At 39.8% G+C, this 27,957-nt stretch overlaps 1 protein-coding gene across 2 annotated transcripts; it reads right to left on the bottom strand.

Annotated features, from left to right (window-relative positions):
* Window positions 1–5,626: 5,626 nt before the first annotated feature.
* On the bottom strand, window positions 5,627–25,135 carry zfyve21 (zinc finger, FYVE domain containing 21). Of its 2 annotated transcripts, XM_034159926.1 has the most exons (8): window positions 24,955–25,135; window positions 21,497–21,547; window positions 20,700–20,868; window positions 17,132–17,207; window positions 14,179–14,270; window positions 13,703–13,756; window positions 10,674–10,804; window positions 5,627–6,638 (listed from the first exon to the last, which is right to left on the bottom strand). In XM_034159926.1, the coding sequence occupies exons 1-8, from the start codon at window positions 25,078–25,080 to the stop codon at window positions 6,603–6,605; spliced, it is 735 nt and encodes a 244-aa protein (XP_034015817.1). In that variant the 5' UTR covers window positions 25,081–25,135; the 3' UTR covers window positions 5,627–6,602. The 2 variants fall into 2 exon arrangements, with proteins under 2 accessions (XP_034015817.1, XP_034015818.1); XM_034159927.1 differs by lacking the exon at window positions 13,703–13,756.
* Between the last annotated feature and the right edge of the window lie 2,822 nt (window positions 25,136–27,957).

Raw genomic sequence — 27,957 nt, 5'->3', positions numbered from 1 at the left:
CATAACTGCAAAATAACCGAAGTGCACATCTTGGGCCGCGCGGTGCATTATGGGTACGCTAAATTTTTCGGCTACCAATCCATATGCTATAACGGAGGAAAGCAGCGAGGAGTGCTATGATTTGGATCATGTCAACCGCTGGAAAGTTGACGATTTAAAGCGTTTTTGTAAGCTCCGCGGATTGCCTGTTACAAACCAGGACTACGTACGGCAGTGGACACAAACGGAAAGAAGAGCTTGCTGTGCTTGCGTATGCTTGCGTATGCTGCATCGTTACAGAACAAAGGAGGAAGAGAGAGCCGCTGCTGAAAATGGCCGGTCCTTGTTGATAGTTGGAGACAAACAAATTTCTGACCCCTTGAAGGCAACTGACAGATGGTTAGACGAAGTCTAGAGTCTGAAACTGTGGATACTGCAAAATATTTGCTAAGCAGGGATGAGAAATCGCGACTCCGCTGGCTTAGGAGGTGAGAGACCACCACAAGGAAGGTGGGTCTCACATATAACCTCTTTGGTGTCACGTTTGTTTTGATAAGTTGACAGACATACGATATGTGCACGCATGCAGTTTGTTTATATAACATATCAATATTACGCGGCACGTCATTCATGGCGCGACATTACAGTCATAAGCCGATGCACAAAAACGGCGTCATCGGCCACATTATAATTCGGCACAGTTTCAGGATATTGACAAAATAAATGTGTGCAAGAAACTTACAATTTTAGTCCGTCTTTTACATCCGTCTGGATCTTTCTTTTCTGTGGGGAAATTGTGTAGAATTAACGGAGGTTTACAACCACATTTCTTCTTCTTTCTGTCTTTGGGTGGACTCGGTGGAGCCTTGCAATCGTGTGTTTTCAGCCAACTTTCAAGCCTATAAATTCTGTTCAAGCATTTGAAAACAGCACAATGCACACCTGTCATTATTGTATGTGTCGCTTAAGGCTTAAAGCCTTAACTTTCACAGTCTGCTAATGCAACTGTATACCAAATTCAATGGGAGCGGTGCGAGTTTGGTAGCTGGAATTTTTGCCCCCATTTGACCCACGCATGCACAGATGCGTTGCGCACTTCACTTATTAAAGAATTTATTTATTTATAAACATTTCTACCTAACTGGACTCTCAGCATTCAGTCACCTGACATCAAAGCCCATTTTCTAACCCAAATGTTCTTCTGTAGCAAATATTTGGACATATGTTTGTTTATTGCTTACCCCCCCTTAGTTTAATGTGACTCCTTCCTTCTCATGTCAGAAAAAAGTTGCTTTTCTTAGGCAATGCAATCAGAATTACTCTACATCGTAAAGAACTCTGGATTTGTGTGTAGTGGCTCCCTCACACAATCTGTTCAGTGGAGGAGATTTAACTTTCAATTCTTGCTGACTAATGGAAGCTGTTAATTTGGAAACTAGTGATAAAAACAGGAAAAACAGCCAATGCTTTGACTTTAGAGGACGGACAAAAATACAATATACAAGTGTTACAAAAGCTATAGTCAAAATTTAAAAAGTATGCAAGTGTATACACACAGTGTTAAAGTAGGAATATTTAACAAAATAGCTCATACAAAACTTCAGAACAAGGAACTAAATTTAACCCCTTAACGCCTGAATGTATATAGCTGTATATAAAAAAATGTTTTGTGTGTGTTTTTGCCTTTATGTAGATGGTAAATAATGTTGAGATTATTAATTTTACTTTTGCACAAAAACTAGATAGTAATATTGGGTATTCTGGTAATGGCTTTATGTTATAATGTTATAATAATAATGATGGTATGTTGCAAATTTGCAACAACGGGCATACAGGTCAATTTGGTAAGTTGCATATTTGAGTCAGAGATTGTAGCATATATGCGACGATGGGCGTTAAGGGTTAAAGCACTTAAACTTTTTTGCATGAACAGCACTAGAATTAGTGAACTATGTGTAGTTTGCTTAGAGATAATGATGTCTAAAAACTTAAGATACTTGGATCAGAGTAACAACTTTAAAGGTGTAGTCCCTTTTGATTTCTTTTTTAAAGTCATGAAAAAGGATTTTCTTCAGCACCACCACAATTTAATTTCTTAGCATTCAAAAAAAAAAAAAGATCAATCTCATATCTCCAATATGACCAACATTTGTCTTGTCTAGAAACAATTTTTGACTTTGACCCACATGGGTTCAAAAACTGCAACAAGATGACATTCAAGGTTTAAATGGCACTGCTGTGCTTCGTATGCTAATGTTAGCATCATGGAGCTGAAGAAACAGAAAGAAAGCAACAGACACAGCAAACAAACGTAGTCCACCGTACTTCCCACTGGGAATAAAATTAGGTAAAATCTACAGAACTGTCACATGAAAGTTTTGCTGGCTCTCTGATGGACAGCTAAAACAAGACGAACTCCCTTATCAGGTGTTAACAGTAACATTAGAGTTACAACATTTTTACTTGGTTTGCAAAAATTAGTCACATGACAGATGTTTTATCACTGCTTCAGCTGATGAATTTTTCCTTGTCTTCAGTTGGAATTTCCAAGTTCTCAGTTTTCAATGAATGCAGCATGAGATTGGAACCTTGCATATTAGCCATGGAGTCCTCCCCCCCAAATAATTAGGTTTACAGCTGGAAAATTAGCTGAAATTGTGTGAGGAGGATATACAACAAAAACAATGATACTTTATAATAAGTAGAATTCAACACAAAGCGACTTTTGTCAATTTTGTGAAAAATGGAAAGGGACTACACCATAAAAAAAAAAATGACACTTGATTCTTCATAAAATTTAATTTTGCTTCAAAAATGAAAAAAAAAATAAAAATCACAAACTGTGTGTGTGTGTGAGAGAGAGAGACATGCTCACTGCAGGTTTTACTTAGTAATAAACTAAACTCCAACCTGTTATTTTATATAGCATACACTTCCCACAATGCCTTTCTTTCACAGTTCAAATCCAGAGACTGTATACACACTCAAAACTCCACCTGCTAATGGATTCCACAAATAAACCCTCATGTTTTTTCCATTTTAAAATGACTGATGCTAAATAGGTTCATTTAATACAGCGATTATATTATATATTATTATCACTTACTGAGGTGTTGCTGGGCTGATGCATAGATTTACATTTACGCTATCTGTCTAATACCTGCCCGCAGTAACAGGCGGGTATCTCAATACCCAAAGTGATGACGTCATACCATGCGCAACCCAAGAACTGTCTACAGAGGGTAACATGAAAAGGCAAGAAGTGTGTGCGAGTCCCAATATGAATATTCCAGTTGATTTTTATCATGGCTAGTCAGACAATGAACAGCAGCCAAAGCAGCCAGCTTGATGAGGACGCCCTGGCAAATTTGGAGAGCAGCACGGTACCAGCCAACACGACAAAAGTTAAAGTGAGACACTTTTTATGTACGCATTTTCCGGGTGTCGTGCGTTTTGAAATGACATTAAATATTGTTAATGTGTTATGTATCTCAGTAAGTGATAATAATACAAATAACATGCAGTTGTCGTGCGGTATGCATTTTCAGAGGCCCGACGTCCATGCCCAGTCGCCCACATTGACAGATGTTCACCCTCGTCTAACTCAGAAGTATATTGTCATTTTGAAAATGCATACCGCCTTCCAAAAGCATGTTATTGTATTATTATATGTCCTGCAATCAAACACCAGTGGGGCTCCCGCAAACACATTTTATATTATTCTTTATATTATCCTTTGGATAAATGCCTCATAAATACTTGTTTTCTCTATTATGGTGGATAGAGTCAGGCACACGTGTCAGGACAGTGACAAACCTTTGGTAATTTTGCCTCTATACACTAAAATGAAACAACCAAGATGTGCTTGTCGTGAAAACCTTTAGTTTCTTTTCAGTAGGTTTAACAAAAATATTGTATTAACAATTTAGGAATTAGGGCCATTTTCATACACAGTTCCACCATTTCCAAGACCTACAACTAATTGGACAACTTAACATGTTTCTAAATATAAAGATTAAATCATCACTTTTACAGCCACTTTTCTATAGACAAGTCAAGGGTCGTACACACAAACACTTCGAGCCACTGAATACGTCTTGGATTTATGAAGGTGTAGTACTGAATATGTCTGGAGTAGGTAGTTCTCAAATACTGATTGATTGTGTAGAAGAATACTCAATGTGAGGGAACCACCAAGACATCAAAGACAACTCTGGAGCAGTTATAGGCTTCTGTGACTGGAGACATGGGGTGTGATGGTTAATGTGCTATTTTTATTAATCTCCTTGAAATAAAGCTAAAACTCTACACTACAAGCACATCTTGATTGTTCCATTTTATCACCACTGTGATGGTGCGGCCTCACTGTCCAGATACTTACGGGCCTAGCAGACATGGGGCCAAATACAAAAGTATTTGTATTTGAAAATACTTAAATACATTTTTCTGAGTATTTATATTTTACTGATTTTGAATTCAAAGTATTTGTATTTCAAAAACATCGCCGATCCCAAGTATTTCCAAATACTTTTCAAACTTGGGAATCTCTGTGACACCGTGTTGAATATAGACTGTGATAGTTTGATTATTGCCTGTGATATTATAATAGTGAATTTGTGATAAAAACATTCAATCCTTTACTTATCAATAGTATTTGATCATGCTGTTTTCACAATAAATTGTCACCGGTTTATCAGTTTTTGTGTTGATTTGTTGTTTATAGTTCATAGTATTTGTATTTGAAATACTCAAAATATAAAGTATTTGTATTTGAAAAAGTATAAAGTATTTGTATTTGGAATTCAAAAATCTAAAGTATTTGTATTTAAATACAATGCAAAGTATTTGACCCCATATCTGGGACCTTGTCGGATGTACTTTAGCCTGCATGAGCCATTTGTACAAGTGGAAGATCTAGGTTTAAGTTTCAAATGCATCAAACAGAAGGTCCCTTCAACAAGACAAGTGTGAACTTTGTGGAAAAAGGAACAATCATTTAACAGCAGCATATAAAATGGTGCCATCACAAAGCACAAAGCACTTCATCTGGACTTCTGTGTGACTCATGGTTCTTACAGACACGACAGTGGTCCTATTTGACAGCTTTTACAATGTCAAACGTCGGTGTAAGAAACAAGAGGTGGGTGTCACCAGATCACCTGAACGTGTGGATCAAACTGTTCAATTTTCAAATCTGAAAAGTAAAAGAACAGCGGGAAGACGTGGAAGCGTCCTGACATCACCGGACTGATTTGTGTCAAAAAGCTTTGTGCTCACTGCTCAGTTATTTGTATGTTAGGGCTTTGTCACATCTTGACAAATTAGCCAGAATATGCAGACCGTAGCACAAACGCTGGCATATGTCTAATAAATTATGCAGTTGTCACACCATGAGTTAGCCAGCTTATGCCAACAGCCCCATTTCCACCGAGTGGTTTGGGTTGGTACTGCAGGGTATGATACCTGTCAGAACAGTTAAGTTTGGCTTGGTTTGTGTTTCCACCGCTGGCAGAACCCTTTTGTTTGGCAGGTGGAACACTTAAATACTGTCGAGTAAAGCATCGAGCACGCGTATGCTGTCGCACGGCCTCTCTTCTCCACACGGAGGCAAAACAAAGTAATTTAACATAATTTTATTTTTATCTTGGTGGATCATGGGATTAATTTTCATCACATGCAGAATGCTGAAGAATCAACTGAGGGCTGTGATAAATGCTGACCGTGAATGAATGAAGAGCTGTGACTCTTTCAACTTTTAAGAGCTGACGTCCTCTGGTTCAGGGTGAGAAATGCACAAACCACAGAGGAACTTCTTTAAAAACGCTATGTTTCTTCAGCCACGACAAGGAATTAAAGTATTTTCATATGTCGTTTTCCACAATCAGGACACTAAGTTTTCATCAGGCTGTGATGATGAATCCGACTGAAAATAACAGGTAAGATTAAAACTTTCTATTTACTCCGTATGTGAATGGTTTTAATATTTGAAATGGTCTGACTGCATGAGGACTGCAGCTTTCAGCCAATCAATGGACGTATTTTGACCTATGAGTAACTTACAAGAAACCTGCGTGAGCAATCGCATAACTTGCCTACAACTTACGTCCCGCATATGCAGAACGTATGAGACATATGCTGGCATACGCTGAAAATATTACTCATGGCCAAAATTCTTCCAGGTACTCAGCATATTACGACGTATATCAGCGTGCTTCAATGTGCTCTTAACTTATACAAAACTTACCCATAACTTATTAGACGTACACCAGCGTTTTTAATACGGTCAGCATATGCTGGCTAAATCAGCTTGGTGTGATAGGGGTGTTCATGCAAAACAGCACACCCTGATCTGACATAAATGAAAGAGGGTGGGGGAGGGGGGAATCACCAGCTTGTGTATTTTAAACATTATGTACAAAGTATTGGTTAAAGAGGTAACAAAGCGTTTTCTTTACAAACATTTTCCTGTAAAAATGAGCATGTAAGATTTGGTACAACGAACCGTCAAGGAGCAGAATCAGAACTGGCATTAATAGAATCCAAGCAGTACCAAACCCTAGTTAGACATAGAAAACACTTGTGTGTGTGCTGTCTGGAGTTCAGTCTTGCAGGCTGCCTGCACGTCACTGGTCTCGAGCTTCATACAGCAGTTTGGCTGCCTGAAGGAAGCAGAAAGCAGAAGAAGATCTTAGCTGGAGGTCAGAGTAACATAGACACCAAAGTGTGGACCTGAGTGGGAAAATGGGACCGAGCTTGGCTGTGAAAGCTGCACACCCACAGGAAAAATCTGTCAAAATATTAAGTTTTCCAACTTTCTTGCTTGCCACAGAATTAACAAAAGGCAGACTGTTGATTCATTCTTTGTGAAAGATGCACTGTCCTCTATGTGGTAATTATGGTAACTTGAATCAGATGTCAGAGACCAACAGCTATGTGACACAAATTCAGTCAGTCTTTCACTGAATTTCAGGGTGAAACAGTGAAAAACACTGTTGACAGAGTAGTGCAGAAAAAGAAACTAAAAATTATGCATACTTACATCATCTTCCATTTTTTTTAAATTCTGTAAATGATCAAACTTCATTTACATTTTTTTTTTACTATTATGGTTTACAATATTAGAACTGTGTTATACTGCACAAAATACCTTTTTTTTTTCAAGTTCTCTCTACTTCTAGCCATGAATGTGCTGTTTTTATAGAGGTGCAGGACTTGCAGGTGCAGTGAAAAGTGAGTATACATGTGAGTATAAATGTGATAGGACCAAAACCCGCCCAGGAACTGTTTATGCTCAGAGGGGTAATAATAACCCACCTTACATTTATCATTTTATATTCATTTTGACCAGTTTTGCATAAATGAACCCTCTGGTTCCGACGCCATTATATATGACGGCTAAGACCAAGCTTTACTAAATTATAAATAACTTTTGAATGAGATAGAAACCTCCATTTTTTTTTTTTTTTGCTGAAAAGTTGACTCCGCAGACTTTCGAGCCAGCCATCGGCCATCTTTGTAGCTGTGTGATGACGTGCGCAATGTGAGTGTCCAATCGGAATTGGTTCACCATCACATGGTTTTCCAAAATCCAATCGTAGGGCAGATTTACCTCACATGAAAAGCCAAAGATCGTTTTCAGGAGTGATATGTTACTAGTTGGCCCGTTTGAATAGCCCCCTGGGTGCTCCAATGAGTACATACTATTAGTACATATTCAACGTGCCCTGCACCATTACGCACAGCAATCAGTGAAAGCAGGAGCACACGGAGAGCCTCTGATGACAATCTCACGTGCTCAAACAAAGAGTGTGTAGCTATCAGGATTGCTCCACTAGTTTGCATGTGGATGTTACTGGATAACTCTGTTGCTTTCTCGGCTTAAAGCACTGTTTACCATATCAATGGACAACAAAACGCATAGACCATTTTGTATATATTGTTCAAAATGTGCATTTGTGTTTATTGTTTGAACCTTTTTGCTGTGCAGTCTTTCACACAAGACCTCAAATTACCTTTATAAAGTGTCAAAACAGTTGTTTATTATAGTTTGCTGTGTGTTTTGAATAAATGTGTGTGGAAAATTATTTTTCGCTTTATTTTTTCCTTGCCTATTTTTGATTGTAAACCTTTATTACACTTATAAAACACAACAAAAACATATATATTCTGAAAGCACAGGTTGTCCTGAAAAAAGGAGACATAAAACTTGATTGTGGGATGCAGTGAGAGCTGTTAACATAATAAAACATTTATGCCAGGTGAGTGAACTGTCCAAAAAATGCCCTTGGACCCCAGAGGGTTAAAGCACTTAAAATACACAGTCAAAAAATGTGTTGGAGCCTCAAAGCTGCATCTGAATCCTGTGACTCTTGAAGCTCTTGGTCACAGAACTAATGAATAAAGCTGCTGCTGATGAGCTGCAACAGCTGCCTGCCATCTGTATGTACAGATGGCGTACAAAGACCATGAACAGCTGTGTTGGTTAAACCTTTACATCTAACCCTCTGACCTTACCTTCACAGCACATTTGGACCTGTTGGCCCAGATGTGGATTTTAGACTGTCATTATGAAAGAGAAGAACTGTAGAAACATTGACAGAACAGCTTTTTGCAAACAAGACAAATGTTTGAAACTTTCTCTGACACCAGTAAAGCTAATTTTATGCATGTCCCACTGGAAGAAATGGACAGACTGGCCCCATTTACATGACCATAATAATCAGGTAACTGTTAGTAATCAGATAACCACAATAATCTGATCTCTCACATTTGTATGCACTTCAGTAATTCGATAATTGGGTTTACATGATTTTAATTCATTAGTTGGAGTTCTTTGGAAGTGGAGAAAGAAGAAAGGTCAGCTCCTGAAGGAAAAGTATAGACTGAAAAAAGCGCACACACTCTCTCTCTCTTCCTCTGTCTCGCTCAGTGAGTTTTTTTTTTTTTTTTTTTTTTGAGTTGACGTCCTCACGCCCAAAATATGATGTCATGGTTTTAGGAAACTCCGCTCAACTTTAATATATTTGTCTATTGAGGAAATTACACTGAATGAAAGAAAGAGCAACAATTTCACATTTCGATAACGCACTTGCATGTCAGTTTATTTCACTGCCTTTCCTTCGCACACACAGACATTATAGGGAGGCTCAGCCCCGCTCGTTAACCCCCCAGGAATCCTGACAGGAAACTGCCAGGATTCCTGTCAGGAAGCAGTTTAATCATATGCATGGCAGGAACAGACAGACAATCACCCATCATCCATGAAGGGGTCCTGACAGGAAGGCATCAATATGCACGTCTAGGCTTGTTACATGTAAAGGTGCACTGACACGAGCATGCCTGAGACTCACGCAATTCTTTGTTCTACCGGCTGCCACGTGTTCTGCGTTGGATGCTGCATATATAACTATTTCGTGGCGGATTAATCTTTTTTCTACAAATTGGCCACTGAAAACGGCTCTAATCACTTCCTGAATCACAGAAGAGGCTGTAGCCATTCGCGCACGCCTAACAAGCTGCAGAAAGCATTTTGAGCCATCTAAAAAGGTAATTATTTGTCTTGTTTACATTGTCATGGCTTGATAAAACAGTTGCATGTTCTTTCCTTCTTGTCTGCAGCTGTTAAAGTGTGTTCATAACAGATTTAACTTCTTGTTATAATCCTTCAGATGAGTTGCGCTCTGATACAATCCGCTCACGTCACCACTCGCTCTGTTCACTCCACTTGACGAGCTGCACGTAGTGTTGGAGATCAGATCACGTCACGTAGCACGAAATTTGTGCGTGAAAGATTTTTTGAACATTTCAAAATTCTCTGTGCGCAATAGCACGCACCGGCACCCCTTTGGTGTCCTGTTTGCACCCCTTAAAGACAAGTTTACTCTCCAGCACGACACACGTCATGATGTGTTGTGAAGCAAAGGCATGCTCCTGTCAGTGCACCTTAAGGCAGGGAACACACCGTTACCCGAAGAACAGGAAACACACTGTAACTACAGGTGACAATCTCCCCATTGTGTGTTGCGTGTCAGCCACACTACAAACTGCATCGACTGACAAGAAATTTGCTCTTTAGAATGCTGAAACAACACACACGGCCGTTCAAGAATGTGTGGGTGCCCTGTCAAATTTTTTGGACACTCAGTGAACTCTCTGAACTTTGTGATCTGATGAAGGATGTTACGAAACCCGGCGAAAATGCAGGTGGTACTGCCGAACCTCTGGAAATGTGAAGGACAACTGCTTTAACACATGCGCATATGTAAAACAAAATAAATCTGATTAATGGTACACATGTAGCAAAGAAATTGGAGTATTGGGAAAAAAATCCAGGTGCGTTAAACAAATTTCTCATAACCAGAGAACAGCTGTTATCGGATAAAACATGAGATTTTGCTGTTTACATGACCACTTAATAATCAGGTAACAGGCAATAACCAGATAGCAACGGGATTTTTATGCGCATGTAAAGGGGGCCAATGTTAGGAGTGGAGTTCTCATAATTCTCCCACATCGAATAGTTAACTAAATAAATAAATAAAAACCCTCTGCAGTACATCAGTTATTGGTGTTTGGACCTCTATTACAACATATTGTAAATTCTATGATGCCTCTAGACTGATAAAAAGCAGGCCAACTGTAATTTTACGTCAGCACAACGTTAAGGCAAACACTACATTTTTATGTTTGTGCACCTTGTGCATTGCAGCCAACCATAAAGAGGCCACCTTCTTGTCATCTACTGCCTCCATGCGGAGCTGCTGTGCATCCTGGGAGCCCATTGGTTTATAGTGAAGCAGCATTCCACTGGCTCGTGCTGTCCCTCCTGCACACAGACACATACACAATTCCTCAGTAAAATACTGACGGCAAATATGATTTCTGGACTAAAGGCCACAGGATGACCATTTCCATCTATTTTAGTATTTCATTATTACTAGACTTCAGGTTAAAGTGGATGAAATGGTTTTGTACTTACTTTACTATGACTTAAATGGTAATGCAATTTACTTTTTACACTGTATATGTAATGTGACAAAGTTGGATGTGTTATTCAGTCCTCAAAGTTGCATCAGTGAACATTTAGTCTTTCTTTCATCTCTGTAGGTCACTTAGTTCAAATAAAACTAATGGACGGTCAACATCCATGTGCAGCAATGAAAAACCAGAAAACAAAACGTAACTACATGTATAGAGAACTGGTTCTTACATGAGATCAGTGAACATTTCTGTCTCAGTACTCAAGTGTTGTGCTTTGATGCTTAAGGCCCATTTTTTTCCAGGTCCTGGCCTTGGAGGTGTTGGTGACTTGGTCATCTCAAGGAAATTCAAGGCATTTTAAATTCAGCATTTTTAAATGCAATTTATGTCTAAAGCAACCTACATAATACAGATTACTACTTTTCACTCCTAAAATACTGCTGCACTTGAAGTTACTTCTATAATATAATACACCACAGTTTGTATACAAAGTCCATGTTTTTGTGTGTGTGTGAACATCCATCTTTATATGAACCACTTTATTTTTTTCCTAATTTATGTCTTGGCTTGGAGGATTTTGGCCGATAACACTGTCAACACAACTGCACATTTTTAACAATATTCAAGAGAACCACTTAGAACCTATAAAAGGCATGCACAAAAACACACCACCATACAAATAAAGTACATTCACAGATTAAAAATCAATGAGAAAAACACAAACACTGTTGGCAATGTCATTCCAAACATGATGAACAATGAACGCAAGAAATCTTAAAACCACTGTAACACGAGAAGCCTGGGGCCCAAGTGTGTTTTTAATTCATCCTTGAAACAGATAAGATACGGCATATTGTATTTAGAGTGAGAAAGCACATACAAACATGCACACAAAGACTTAAGACAGTCAATCCCAAAAGCATCTCAATAGCAGTGTTATCTACTGCTTCGACTGGAGAAACAAGAACCTTTACCAAGGTGCTGATTCACTTATGTGTCCTTATGTTATTATGTCAGTGAAGAATCATGTTATCAGCTTTCACAGCTGATTTTGCCTTTTTTTTTTTTAAACTGCAGAGATTTTATTTACCACACTAGTCCTGTTTCTCCCATGTGCTGCTACAAAAATGATCCACATTTGCACCATATATGCAAAATGAAGCAGATTAGTGTCTTTAGACCCTCGCCCTATCAGTTTCTTACATTTTGTGTGTGTGTGTGAGACACAAAGGTTTGTGTTCCGTATAATGAGTCGTTTCAGTAGGATGCACATTTTGTGCCAACCCCAACCAGAATCAGGTGATCCAGATCACTTCATGCAGACATTACTGAGGTTATGTGCTCCAATTTAATTTTCAGATTTAGACACGTCATCGAACACACAAGCCATGATTTTGTAAACAGAGGCATCCCTCTTGCAGAAGCAAAACACAATGAAGTCTGAAATTTTTCAGTTTCATCCCCATCGGGGGGTGAGAGTGTTATAATCCCTGTAATCACAGAAATGATTACAGTTTGGGCGCCAGCATCCAAGCAAAATGTAACTTGTGCACATTCTGACAGCAGAATTAACAGACACAGCACAGCAAAATGAACAGTTTGGGCTCCAGAGAGGCGCTTATACATGACCACAAACAACCAGCATTGAAGATAACTGATGGATGTGGATGAAACACTTATCAGTAACCTGTAGCAGTTTGGCAATTCCAAAAATCTTGAAATTAAGTTCAGCTTTGCAACAAAGAGCCAGAGAAGAGTTGTGCTGGTGGAAAGCTACCGTGAGCTGCAATCTTCTCCTAAAATTAAAAGGAACACTAGACTTTGTCCTAAGCAACACTAAATCTGAATTACAAATAACAATGTCAACAAGAAGACACTCAGAGCACACAGCTCCACCAAGGCCACATACGTTCCCCATCAAATTCCTAACCATTTATACGTCTATCACATTTATCTGTCTGCTCACCAAATTTCATCAACACCCTTTCTCAAATTTTTAAGTTAAATGTTGCATTGTGCTAAACATTCAGGATCATTTACTTTCTGGAAAATTATGAATTTCATTGAAACGTGTTCACTATGCTTTGAATTATCCTGCTAACAGACAAATAAACAAATGTGGGAAAACCATTACATATTTGGCAAAGGCAATTACCCCCCCATCCCCCCCCCCCCCCCCAAAAAAAAAACAACAACAGTGAAGATGTTACCCCTGAGTCCATGATTTCATAAATACTGGTAGCTCATGAAGATATTTTTAAATTTAATAAATACAATTTCAAGTGACCATGACCTTTAAACCCAAAATCAATAGGCCTCTTGGAAATGGGTTACATAATGTACTGCTGATGCCAAGACTGTCAACAATCGCTTAAGAACAGCAAAACGTGTCGCGCTCACAAGCAAATTTTAGATTTTTTTCCAAAGTGACCTTCAGCCAGGCACACACCTATCCTGAAACCTTCAATTTGACTGGCCTTCCAGTTTTACAGCAAATGTGTGAAAACTGAAGGAAACTAACTCCAGCTTGGATGAAACTGCACTGTGACAATAACATAGTACAATGTTTATGTTCTATTGGTCTGTGAGAAACTTTTGGGATATCTTGAGTCTTCAACATAGAGCACACAGCAGTCATTTTAATTTTAGATCACATTACAGATTCACATTCAAACTCAAGGAAAACAACATGCAGAGAGAGAAAAAGACAGGCTGAGGCTACGTAGAGTTCAGCAGCTCTAACCTTCAGAAATATAATGACTGTCCAGCAGACTGGTGTAAGTGTGAATGTCATTCTCTGAGCCGGGCCACCACAGTCAAAGCAGCAGAGGGAGAGAGCGTGAATGTTTTTTGAAGAAAAAATACACAAAGTGTTAGTCAAGAATTGTCTCAAGAACAAAACAAGAAAGAGAAAAGAATTTACAGTGGACGAGGAGCAGAACATGTCCTAGATAACAATGTAAAAGCTTTCAGCAGTAAAACCAAACAGTTAACGTCACAAAACAAACAATGATGTGCTAAAATATTAATCCCACCACGTGGCCTTCGTATGACTGCATTAGCTCAGTCCCGGCTGGGACTAACCAGCAGTACTGTTCTGAATGCCCCATGGGATATCCTTCTCAGAAATACCCATCAAAGGTTCTATCACTTTAAGCAAATAAACAGGTCCTGCCTAGCTCTGCAACTGTCATTGTTTCTAGCCCAGCACTGTCTCACCTCCCGGACTCGTCCCATCTGTCAGGATTTGCATGCTGGAGATCCGAGATAACTCCACCTCAAAGTGGCTTTCACCATCCAGGAAGAGATACCTGATGTGTGCGTCACAAAAACACTGATTATTCTTCTACCCACACAACGACGAAGCAATCACACAGACAACATGCGTGCAGGGTTAACTGAGGCAAAATTAGAGTTAGAGCTGGCTGAACCCTGATCACTTCGATCCACAGCGCCAGTGTGGTTCTGTGCAGAAACAGATGTGTTCCATTTTGGTCAACAACCTACTACATCATTCAAACCACCAACTGGAAAATATCTGCATATCAACAAACTGTAGGGGTCATATTATACAACTTCTAAAACTGTTATCATAGGTCACCAGCCATCTTAAAAGTGCATAGTAAAGTTTGCCTGAACAAGTGCCTTAAAGACAACAAAGAGATGGGGACTTTCATTGGCAGGGGGTCTGGGGGCTCCTGATGGACCCCTGCAAACTTTGGGTTTTTGATGTCCAGGGATGCATTCTGGACTTTGTTGTGATTTGGTGCTATTTCAATGAAATGAAATTGAAATTCAGCAGCTGGAGCATGTGTAACCACATCACGCAACTGCTGTGGAAAAAAATCCCATGGGATTTGAACCTGCAATTTACAAAAGCTCTGATTGCCAGCCAGAAACTTTACCACTGCGCGACCTTCGCTGGCCTGTAACTGGTGCAGAAAAATGCCTGAAATCAACAAGGACATGGACGAGGTGTGCTCTGTACGGCCGCTGCAGCCCAGCGCAAAGGTGAAAAGATGTTTGACATATTTCCACATGAGGACAGCAGGCAGAGACACACTCCTCATGGAGGAATGTTGTTAAGTTCATGTCCTTCACAACACAGTACGTGTTATCTTGCTGGGACATCCAGGAGCAGAGATCACAACAGCAGCGGCTGTGGGCGGACACGCCCCCCTGTCCATTCAGCACCCAGACCAACATGTCACTCTGCGTTACGTGGTCATTTATTTTCGTTATTTGTTATGTAATTGCGTATGTAGGTATTGTCGTAATTATTTATATACCTGTCCTGGTGGTGGTTTCTGTGTTTTTAATATGTGCACTGCTGACAGGCCCCTCCCCGTGCTGTGTGCGCTCAGACCTGGCTGTCCGGCTCCTATGTGATCAGATCTGTACATGCATATAAGCATTTTATGCAAGTGTGCCACATGTGTTGGGGGACTGGGGGTGGGGAGTGACACACGCGTACTTGTGCGAAACACATGCACCACATGTCTGTTGCTTTTTGCAACGCCACACTCGTGGGAGCACTTAGACAAATTTCACATCCAGCTTGAAAGTGATCGTCTGCTAACTGTTTTCGTGCTAACAGCACGAATGGCCACACATTTTCTAAGTGCCAAACGAGCGGTGTTAGATGTGCGTGCGTCACCTGGAATTTGGCCAACACCTGCCGCGAGAGGGATCGAATGGGCTCTCACAGCGCACACTCTGTTTTTCAGCCACTGGTGAGCGCGAATAGTTGTAGCAACAGGTGTACAAGGCGTTAGAGGCAGCTCCAATTTTACACATATTGCATACGATTCCTGCTTCATGCACAATTTGACCACATTTGTACCATGTGTGAAGGTGCCCTAAAGGACTCATCCACCCTGGTCACTCTCTGTTTGAGCTACTGCCATCAGGCAGATGGTACAGGACCATTAAAGTAAGTGCAAATAGACTGAAAAACTGTTTCTGCTTTCTGCGAGTCTGCAGCTGTTTTTAGTTTAGGACACAGGGATTCACTGCCAGGAGAAAAACAAAACAGAGATGTTATTCTAAAAATCTATTTTTGAACATTTTGAATGTGGTAAATTTTTTTTTATCTTGCGTCCATCCTTAATTTTGCGTCAGGACGGCTTCAGTGCGAAAGCTGCCTTTTGGCAACCCCATTGACAGAAATCTGTCGTAACGACGGAGAACTTTAATCCCTGTGGCTCTCAAAGAACCTATTAGTTTCTGTGCCCGTTACTTAAAGGAGATACTACTTGGCACGCGCCCTAGCAGTGGCTGAAAGGGTATGAGATCAGAGTGCAGCCCAGTTCAGTATGTTTGTGTCACACAGAAAGCAAAAATCCAGATGTGGACTTTCAGGACATCCTGTTCATCAGTGAGGGCTGGAACAACATGTTACAAGGCTAACGTTTGCTTATAAAGAGGGAATCTCTCCATGCAGGTACACATAACTTATAAGACAGCCACTCACTACAAGATGAAGTCATATGAATGCACATTATGGCGCGGTCGTACAGAAACTTGCGCCCTCTAGCAATGTGTGCATAAAGGGCGCAATGGCCCGTTTGGGGTAAGCATCAGCCCTCTGAGGAGTTCATTGTCCCTATCAAAACTGAACAATAACAATGTCTATCACACAGGCTGCCATTTTCCATGTCAATCCCCTGTAAAAGTTTGGCAATTTGGTATTGCACTGATGCTCATCAGGTGCACATAAACAAATCAAACATGGGAAATAATTGTATCTTGTGCGCAGACAGTAGAATTTTTAATAAGTTATTTCTGTCTCACTCCAGCTCTGCTTCGATCACGGATGAGACCACCTCTGAAGTGCTGTGCAGCTCCTGTTTATCCTTCTTTGCGTGGAGAGCAGCACACACAGTAATGTGTGCACTGTGTTCTGCATTTTTTTTAAAATATGCTCCTGTATTATGTTTCTACAGTTCTTTGCTATGTTAACAATGATTGATTGTACCATATTATCATGTACTGAATGGCCAGCTTTAGATTTTATAAACTTGTACCTTCAAATTCTAACAATATTTAACTGTAAACATTATCAATCTTTTTTTTTTTTTTTTTTTAACTTTAACACAACTATGAAGTTGACATTATCACTGCAATCATGTGAATACGCTAAATTTGGAATTTAAAACTGCACAATGCTTACCTGTGGTTGTTGGCGAGACGACACGTCATTGTTTCAGATTTTTCTGATGTTCCTAAAGTGACGGTAAAAGTTCCACCTGGAAACAGAAACGTGCAAGTGTCAAAGGCAAGAACAAAGAACTCAGTTAGTCTTCAAGTGTCTCCAAATTTAAAATATTTGGGAATATTTTGTTTACTGTGTACTATACATTTCAAAAACATGTAAGTATCATGATACGTAATCACCCGTTTTTTTATTTAGTTATGACAAGAGGTGCTTCTTCAAGCACACTATGATGTCTTCAGAGTGGTTTTAATCATCTGAACAAAAAGAGCTATTTATTTTTTCAATGACACAACTTATCAATCAATATGTTTTTTTATGGGATTTTGTGGTTGGTTGATGAAACTGTTTCAGCCAAGATAAATGTGAGAAAAGATGAAAACAAAAAAAGAGGTCCAACTGTTTCAGCGCTGTTAAAGAAAAAAATTACAGCTTCCAACTTTCATCAGATTTACACATTGTTTGCAATCAAGCTTCCGATTGTCCCACTTATCTTTGACAACTTTCAAAATATAAATAAATACATCACTACAGGAAGTAAACGCATGACAACCAATTAGAAACCAGCAGCAGAGCTCTAACAGAGACAAAACCAAAACCTTAGAACTGTGGAGTGCAGTTATTAACAGTAGAGCCCGGCCGATATTATCGGCCGATATAAGCCCTTTCCAAAGAACTCACTATCGGACAAAATTTTGCCAACAGAACGCCGATAATTTCTCATAAACAGAACAGTTACTGAAATAATGTTTGTGTCGACAATGCAAAATGTCCTTGCACCATTTGTCCAGTAGATGGAGCTCTGACTCCATTCAACTGAGAGCTGCTTACACCACTGCTTAAATGTGTTCATCACCGGCCCCCGTAGTTCATTGTCACACTGCACTGATCGGCTGACAAAAGCATACAAGTAAGTTTATAAGGATCTATATCCTTATCCTGAACCTATATCTAAGTTGTAGCAACAAGAGGTACAAGATCAGATGTATTTCACAGCTCTTTTTAAGGATATGTATTTGCTAATTTCACAAAGGTTTAATTCTTGATTGCATTTTTTTAACTTGAAAATTCTTCTCTGTTATAAAGTTAATCAATATGAGGACAAAGCTTCAGTTTTTAGCTCATACCTTTTTTGTTAAGGGTCCAAAAAAGAACATTTTATACATTAAAAAAATTATATATATATATATATATATATATATATATATAAAATATCGGCTGATTTATCGGGTATCGGCAAATCAGCTGATTTATGAATTATCTGCATTTTTTTCCATCCAAATATCGCTATCGGCATCGGCCTCAAAAAATCCATATCGGTAGGGCTCTAATTAACAGCTTAATGGATTCTATGATTAGTAACAACATATATTTATTTATATGTGTTTTTAAATGAATATAGGCACCATTTTATGTGCATGGCATCCATGATGAAGACACTTCAGTATTTTGTTGCCGTATATGATGCTTTAATTACCCTCATAGATCAGCTTCATATGCCAAATTTTCAAAAAAAGGATTTCTCTCAAACAAAGCAATCATCAAAACTGGGTGCAGTACTGAGACTTTACATTATGAATCTTCACATGAAGAGGGTTGTTACCATCTCAACTGTCACAAAACAGACAAATGTGTGTAACTGTTGACGACTGCTTTAAATTTAGATTTGTGGTGAATGACTTGATGCAGTACGTCACAGGCATTCAGCCTGTTTTTCCACTGAAGCACTCCGGGCTGGTTATTGATATTACATTTAGAGGCTGCTGCTGAACACCACAGTGGATTAATAAACGAGGGCAGAAGGGCATGCCAGGTCACTTTTAATAATATTTCAGAATTCCTTGAGTGCTTGGTTCTTGACTTGGCAGTTATGTGAAAGTCATAAACCACATACTGAGGCACCAAATTGTGTGCACATGTTGTTTGACCTCATTATTTCATACTGCATTATAATATGTGATTATTTAATCACAAATATGACTGGATCAGGGCAGCATGGTGGCTTAGTGGTTAGCACTGTTGCCTCACAACAAGAAGTCATGGGAATGATTCCCACCTGTGGCCTTTCTGCGGAGTTTGCATGTTCTCCCCGTGTTTGCGTGGGTTCTCCGGGTGCTGCAGCTTCCTCCCACATCCAAAGACATGCAGGTGAGGCAGACTGGAAACTCTAAATTGTCCGTAGGTGTGTGTGTGTGAGCGTGAATGTGTTTGTTTGTCTACATGTGGCCTTGTCCCAGCAGTCACAGGCTAAAACCCTTAATTAAAGTAAGCGGTTGAAGATGATTGAGTGACTGTATCAGAAATAAATTAAATCCATTTTTCATGGCTGGACAGTTGAGTATTTATTTGCCATTAAAACTGCACAACCACAAATGTCTCTTATTTCCTTTTCTCCTTTTGTCACTATTTGCTTTTCTTTTGGTTGATGTTGTTCAGTATCTGCATTTATATACGTTATCTTTGTATTAAGACAGACACTCCTGTGCAGATGTTAAATATATAAAATTCAATAAAAATTAAAGTATAAAAAGAAATGTTTTTAACTGGAATACCACACTTTTGAATAAAGAGAGGACTTATTGGACTTATTTGAAAATACTCTTAATAATAAGAAGAAAAAAAATTAACAGTGAGTTTATATTTTACAAACGTTTGACTGCGCTACATGCTCTCTTCACATATGATCGTCTGTTTGGTGACTTAAAGAAGCACTGTCCTTACGGTTTGCACTTGTAGCAAGAACACTAATGGGCTCAAACTTGCTGATCACTAAAGCAGTGATAGTGTTATAAATAAATCAATAATGCACCATGTTTTTAAACATTTCATTGCATATATGGCAGTCTGTTCAGTGGCTTGAAGCAGTTTACCTGCAGTTTGTGCCTGTGACAGGCATTAGCTTGTTAATAACATGAGCACCTTCTAAATACATAAATAAATGATGCAGCGATTAAATTCATTTTGCTTCTTGTTGCATGAAGTGGTAAATGCAACTTACATGCATTTTTTTCCTCTCTGAAACAGGCATTCATGGACAAGTGCAACTTATACTCCAGAAAATACTGTCCACATGTCTGTAACGGTGTTTTTGACTTATGTATGACTATAGTGCAATCCAGAAAGTATTCACAGCGCTGCACTTTTTGCACATTTTGTTATGTTACAGCCTTATTCCAAAATGGATTAAATTCATTTTTTCCTCAAAATTCTACACACAATAATACTCCATAATGTAAATGTGAAAAAGTTTTGAGATTTTTGCAAATTTATATATAAATATATACGTATATATATATATATATATATATATATATATATATATATATATATATAAAACACAACTAAGAAATCACATGTACATAAGTATTCACAGCTTTTGCCATGAAGCTCAAAATTGAGCTCAGGTGCATCCTGTGTCCACTGATCATCCTTGAGATGGCAGTGGACACAGGATCAAGCTATACCCCAGTTCACTGGTAGGCAGGGTAACTAAAGATTCTTTTGTATTCGCTGTCAAACTGCTCACCTCCCAGCAGCACCTTGATCTGTTTGTCATAAAACTCCATCTCCTTCTGTGAGACCAGACTGCATTCAGCACACTGCCGTACAGGATCCACAAAGCACATGCGAGGCAGCGCCACTTTCTTGCTGCAGCACTTATCGCAGAAACAGCGACCACAGCGCCGACAGTGGTGCTGCAGAGGAAAAGAAATTACCTATGAATACTTGATATTACTCCATTTTTTTCCATCCTGAAATCAGAAAAAAGTTGGTAAAAAAAAAAAGAAAGAAAGAAAATGCAGTGATCCTCACATTTATTTTCAGTTCCATTTCACTGTAGGCAGTGTGAACCCCAGATAATTCATGTTTTGTGGGGTCAAATTCATTTCATTTGTTAATATATATCCATTGCTACATTTAGGCCTGCAACACATTCCAAAAACAAGTTGGGACAGGAGAAAATTATTCTAAATATGAGGATTAAATCTTCACTTTTACAGCCAGTTTTCATGAGGCAATTCAGGGGATGGATATAAGAACACTTCCAAGTCACTGGGCTTCACTGATATCAATCATTAACAAATATAAACAGTATGCTACTCTATGGTAAATCTGTGTCAAGCAGCCAGTTCTCAAAAACTGAGTGATCATATGGGAAGGAGTCAGACACAGGAAGCCACCAAGACAACCAGACAGCTCTGAAGGAGTTATACGCCTCTGTGTCACTTTTCTTCCTGTCAATTTAAAAGCATCACCCACATATGCTTCAGTCAGCTAAAACTATGGTTTCCTAGTGTGGTTGTTTTGCAAAACAAAACTGACCTTTCTTCTGATGAAGTCGAACTTTGTGTCACACTGCATACATCTTGGACACTGGAAGACAGGAAAAAAAAAAAAGGAGAAGAATAACAGGATGTTACACAACATGCAGAGCCAAGTACACCCAAGATCAACAGCAGCAGCTGGACAACAGCAAACTGAATGCAATAAAAACCTCCAAAAATACATGTGCTCTAAGGTGTTGTAAATCTTTTGCTAACAGCATGCAGGTATGGCTGCTGTCTTCCGAAGCTAACAGAGACATTCACGTATCTTTTTTCAATGAGACGTCAAACTATTTGCAAACATGAATCACAGGAATAGCATAAATTTCAGCATTGAGCAAACTGGAGCAAAAACACGTCATTACTACTTCTTTCCACTGTGTCTGAAAAATCTGAACATTTTAATTTCAATTCCTCTCAGTTTCTGTGACACTACACACGTATGACCCTCTCACAGTGGAAAAGGCTGATGTGTTGACCAAAAACTGAGTGGAGTTGTTCGTGTTCCAAAGAAAATACAGTTCCCAGCTTGTGCAACTCCACTGAAAACTGCATGAAAGCACTGAGATACCTCAAAGGGCCTTTTGATAAAAAGCTTGATTATCTTAGCTTTTAAGTGATCTAATCTTGAGGATTTTTTAAAATAATTACACAGTTAACAGCAATTATACGATGATGTAATGGTGTGACACGTGTTTGAATGACAGCTGTTTGGCATCACGATTGGGCAGTTGTTTGTGCTCCTGGCACACAGAAAGAGGGGCAAGGGTTTGGTTTAGGTTTGTGTGGAATTCGTGTATTCTCCCTCCCTGTGTCTGCACCACCAGGAATCGGATGCACGACTGGCACACATATCCATCTGCTGGAAAGCAGTGGCCCAATTCAACACCACAAAAGGGTGATACTAAGATCATATCACTTTAGAGGTGTGGCAACATGAAAGTGGAAGGGCAGACTCCTTAAGCTCAACTTACCTAGATGACACTTATTATGGTATCTTTGGTTTGATTATTAGCCATACATATAAGCCATACGTATTCCCTCATGATCAGTGTTTTCAGTGTAGAATGTCCTGAAATACTACAGTCAGGCCCACAGCTATGTCAGCTTTCAGCTTTAAAACAAGGGGTTTAACAAAAATATCATTTTAACCATTTAGGAATTACTGATTTTGTATACACACAAAAACAACTGGTACTAAATAGAACTAAAAGTGGTTCTTCATCATGGGGAACCACTTTTTCTGCTATGTGGCACAAGTTGTCTTGTGCCTCTATTTTCAGAGCCCATAAGTAATTGGACAAACTAAATATAAGGATCACTATAAATACAAATTCAGCCAGTATTGGATTAGAGTTGATTTCCGAGTCAAATCTCCTGGCCTGCATAATGTTGAATGAACAATCGCCAGGCAGTTTTCCCTTTGGCAAGTGTTTCTCATCTGTTATTGCTGATATTGCTGCTTGAGTAAGGCTTTAAGGATGTCCTTATAGTGCTTCTTCTGCACTCTCTATTGAGTTCATTCGTTGACCTGACCATAAAACACCTGTTCCAGAAGTCGGCTTTCATTCATCTGGAGAATGTGTGATGAAAACAACCTGACCTTCCTTTCAGCAGGGACAAGACAATCTCCCGATCGAGGCCTGCATGCGCATTCCATCGATGCGTGTTTATCATTGTGCGCAGTGTACAGAGGATTCCCCACAAAGATCGCTTTTTTCATCATCTCGCTGGGGTATTTCCCATGGAATTCCTTGTAATGACGTAGGCAGGAAGTTCCTCTTTGACCTTGTTTTCGTCCGGTTCAATTCTGCCGTTTCTTTCACGTACTCATTCGTGCTGAAAATTTTGCTCAACTTTACCAAGCGTAAAAACCACGATCGCCTTTACAGCACTCATTCAAAGGTAAGTAGCCATAAAATATAATATTTTGTCGACATAATGATGAAGATTCATGACAATCCGATATTGAGAATGTGGTTTTTGAGAACGCAAAAATGACCGTGCGTAATTGATTGATAGGAAAAAAAATAGATTTTTTTTTTTGGACTAAAATTACCATAACTTCCTTATTTCTTAAACAATCTTGACAATCTTGGTGTCAATTTCTTTGTTTTTTTCATGCTCTATTAACTGCACCTGTAAAAAGAACAATTTATGGACTTTCATTTTTTTTTGTCTCGTCCCTGCTTTCAGTGCTGGTGGATTTGGCTTCATCATCAAGTATGCAAAATTGTTGTGAGATACATTACAGGCAGGGCCATCGTAACTGTGAAAATGGGTGCAAATCATGTAACAGTGTTGCTACAACCCTACCCAACATACAGTCCATGCAAGCACTGAACAGAGTGGAGCCCAGAACACATCCCCCCAATACATGCCAGAATTTTCTGATAGTCAGTGATTCTGCTGTTTACAGGCTGGCTGTGACATGATCCAGCAACTTAATAGGAACCAGAAAATTCTCAGGATGTCCCAGAGATGAGAGTATAATAAATCTTAAAATGAGTGATTGGTACTTGTCTGAAATGGTTAACATTCGTAATCGGGTCAGAGACTAGTATCTGTGGCGTAACAGAGCACTCAGCAGATAAATCATTAACCTTTGCTGTTTGATGGATTATAGGACATAGCTTCCGTATGAGCTACAATAAACACTTTGATTGTGCTATATCATTTACATCTCTTTTAATGACAGCAGGCAAGGCAACGAGAAAGAAAACTGTCGAAGCCGTCTGTGACAGTCAAACTAGCTGCTAGCATAGCAGGACCTCTAACGCAACTGTCAGCAAACCAGTTAAACAATGGAGGCGTTGTCACTTGGACGGCCACTAATGGCGTTGTGTATCACAAATCTTTCCGTTCTGCGTCGCCTAACAAGACGACTTTAAGGAGTTTGGCGTAAAGTAGCAGGGTTGTTGCTAGTTAGTTGCCAGGCTCACCGTGCCTGCCTTCGACGCCAGCGTCCATATGCGTGTCAAAATAATCACAACGAGCAGACTGTGGAGGATGCGACTCCAAAAAAATAAAAGCGCCAGAGGGATGAGGGGCAGATTGTTGTAATGAACAAATAAGTCAAATAATAATAGTAATCTTTCAGCTGCTCCCCCTAGTACAGATCATCCTGTACTTGCTAATTTTCAAACTGAAATCATCCAACCAATCAATGTCCTCAGCATCTTTCTGTCACACCAACCACAATAATGATAATAATAAATATGTATTTCTTCTGGTTAAGTAACTATATAAAAAAACAATTTGGTAAGTGAAATATTATGTTAAGATATTATTTTGAGAGCAACTAACACCGCTTAAATTTGACATTTAGTAGATACTTCTTTTTATGAGATTATTTTGATGACATGGACCGGAAACGCTTTCCTGTGTTTTCGTGAAATTGCCGCTGCTCGTATCCGCGCAGCTTTGCTGAGCAGCTTTCTGTCAAATGTCTCTTACCTCTTTATCCGGGACCCACTGTGGCTCGTCCAACGAGAAAGGGCTGTTAAAAGCGCCATTTTCGGGCACCATTCGCAACCCACTGGGGCTTCTGAGTAGTTTCTTGCCATCAGGCACTGAAGACATTTTCCCACCACAGCTGTTTCCCTTCTCCGTACAGTAGCGACGCTCCTTCACTGTCACAAACACCAGTGTGGACACGCCTCCCCGCTTGACTGACAGGGCGTTTAACAAATAGTAGTAGTAGTTTGATATCACGCGCTGGGGTCTTGGCGCAGTGAAGTGTTTTGGTTTTTAGAACCACGCCCACTGGGGGAAACCTAGCAACACTGATGAAAAAGAAAATGAATTTCTGATAGCGACAAAATACAAGTTAATTTTATTAAACGACAAGGTGGAATCTTTATGTAAACCTTTATTTTTATTTATCAGGGACAACATACGTTTATTAGCTGGAGGATGTACTGCTGCTGGCCCACCACCAAAGGGCGCCCTGCCTGAAGTGCGGGCTTCAGGCACGAGAGGGCGCTGCCGCCACGGACACAGCCGGGAGTGACAGCTGTCAATCAATCAATCAATCAATTTTTTTATATAGCGCCAAATCACAACAAACAGTTGCCCCAAGGTGCTTTATATTGTAAGGCAAGGCCATACAATAATTATGTAAAACCCCAACGGTCAAAACGACCCCCTGTGAGCAAGCACTTGGCTACAGTGGGAAGGAAAAACTCCCTTTTAACAGGAAGAAACCTCCAGCAGAACCAGGCTCAGGGAGGGGCAGTCTTCTGCTGGGACTGGTTGGGGCTGAGGGAGAGAACCAGGAAAAAGACATGCTGTGGAGGGGAGCAGAGATCGATCACTAATGATTAAATGCAGAGTGGTGCATACAGAGCAAAAAGAGAAAGAAACACAGTGCATCATGCTGTCACTCATTAATTCCTGACAGCTGTCACACATTCTTCATCATCGCACTCCATAAAGACCAGACGTCATCGCCACCTCATCGCCGAGATATCATACTTCATTGGAGGTAATATCCTCAGCCGTTTGTGTCCTTTGCAATATATCTGTATATTGTCAGTGTTTGCAGGAGTACCGGTTCCTTTTTCTGTGGAGGCTGAGTGAGTGCAGGACGGCACTCTTTTCTCCTGAGGAATCACTGCGGTGCTCTGCAACATATTGAGTGAGAGGTGGAGGTGGCATTCCCACCGTTGTTGTTACTGGGTGTACACACACCCACACTTGACTGTCTTTGTTCTTCGCCAGCAGTACCAGATCCGACAGTCGGGGACGGTGATCACCTGGGAATTCGGGACTTGGCGGCTCCAGTATTCACCAGGTTCTGTGGGGGCGGAAATCGTGTGGTTCCGGCTCTTCTCAGGACAGACGTCTTCTATCCTCGAGCCTGCCCACACGTCACCTTTGTAATTTGACTGTAATTATATTCTGAGATTGTCTGTATGTTCGTTGTGCACGTTAAACAACATTAAATTGTTACCTTTTGGCTCATCTATTGACCGTTCATTTGCGCCCCCTGTTGTGGGTCCGTGTCACTACACTTTCACAACATTAGCATCAACAGGCAGACTTTTAAGGGGTCAAAATGTTTTAAAATATTGAATTAAATATATTTTTATAGATTTGTAATGGAAGACCATATCTGTCTGTCTGCTGATTGTGCCATTGTCGCAGTCTGAATGGTCTGACCTTTGTAAGCTGCCGCAGCCCAGTCTGATTCAAAGTTTAGCGGACATAAACAATTAAATGTATACGTGCAGTTTAATTCTGATGTGTGCCATTATTACATTCAACTAGTAATTATTGTTTATTAATTACTGTATTTTTGTCTGAGGTAATTGGGTGTGATATGAATTGCCCGTTTAGGGATCAATAAAGTTGTTTGAATCTTGAGTCTTGAATCTTGGTCCCTCACTATGGCAGACAGACAGAACTCATACTGATTTACTAAGAAGTGGGGGAAAAAAGCAGGCCGTCACAATCCGTAGGCTATCTGAATAGTACTCAAGAGGAATTTAGTCGTAGTCAGTCAGTATCCGGATGATCTGCTATTTCCACAGTGTGCAAACAGACAACATTACGCTATCCCATGATGCAGCTGAAGCCTGGCAACTTCCATGGAAAATTCAAAGGAGACGAGACATACACAAGAACGGTAGCTGCAGCCGAGTGACTGGTTAATTTCACAAATATACTTTTACCAAGTTTCAGAAACTGTTAAAGTCTGCTGTTGTAAAATAGATTTTCTTGCAGCATACACGGGTATGCACATACCTGTACGTGTTATGTGTAAAAATCTAGGTCAAAGCGCAGGTACAAGGGGTGACTGAGAAGTTTTGAGCCTGTTGCAGAAAACACCTTGAGGCAGAAATCAACATTTCTCACCATTGCACCCACTGAGGCAATTTCACACATTTTCGAGAAATGTTGGTTTCTCGGAATGCCAAAGATGGAGAACCACGCCCTACTTTGTCTGGGTCAGGCTCAAAACTTCTCAAATGGCCATCGTAAAATGTTGGTGTACTCCATCTGAATTGTGTCCCTACTACTGTCTTGTTTACTTCTAGCATATACTACAGTAACTGTTAGGTTGTAGGTTCCTAACTGATGTTAGAAACATACTGAGTATTTGAAAAACATCAACACAGGCTGCAGAGAAGCACTGTCATGATTCGTGTCGTGTTCACTGAGTTACTTGTGGAGCTCCAGTGCGGTTTAAACCTGACTTCTTAGACGTGAAGCCTGACTAACTCCGGTCAGTGAGTGGCAAGAAGCTGGGGCGGAATTCTATTAGGAATGATCCTTGCAAGTACCTTACCTGGCACAGAGAGCAGGGAAACACCCCTATAACTGTTGAAATCCTGTAAATCATCCTGTCCTTTATACAAAGGGGCAACATGTCATTTCTTCAGGTCTGGTGGTGTGTCACATGAGAGAAAAAAAGGATGCAACTTCACATTCAGTTCTGCCAGGGGAAATTGTGTT

Source organism: Thalassophryne amazonica, chromosome 19, assembly GCF_902500255.1.
Source record: "Thalassophryne amazonica chromosome 19, fThaAma1.1, whole genome shotgun sequence".
NCBI classification, from domain to species: domain Eukaryota; kingdom Metazoa; phylum Chordata; class Actinopteri; order Batrachoidiformes; family Batrachoididae; genus Thalassophryne; species Thalassophryne amazonica.
This window is presented reverse-complemented; position numbering and strand designations above follow the sequence as displayed.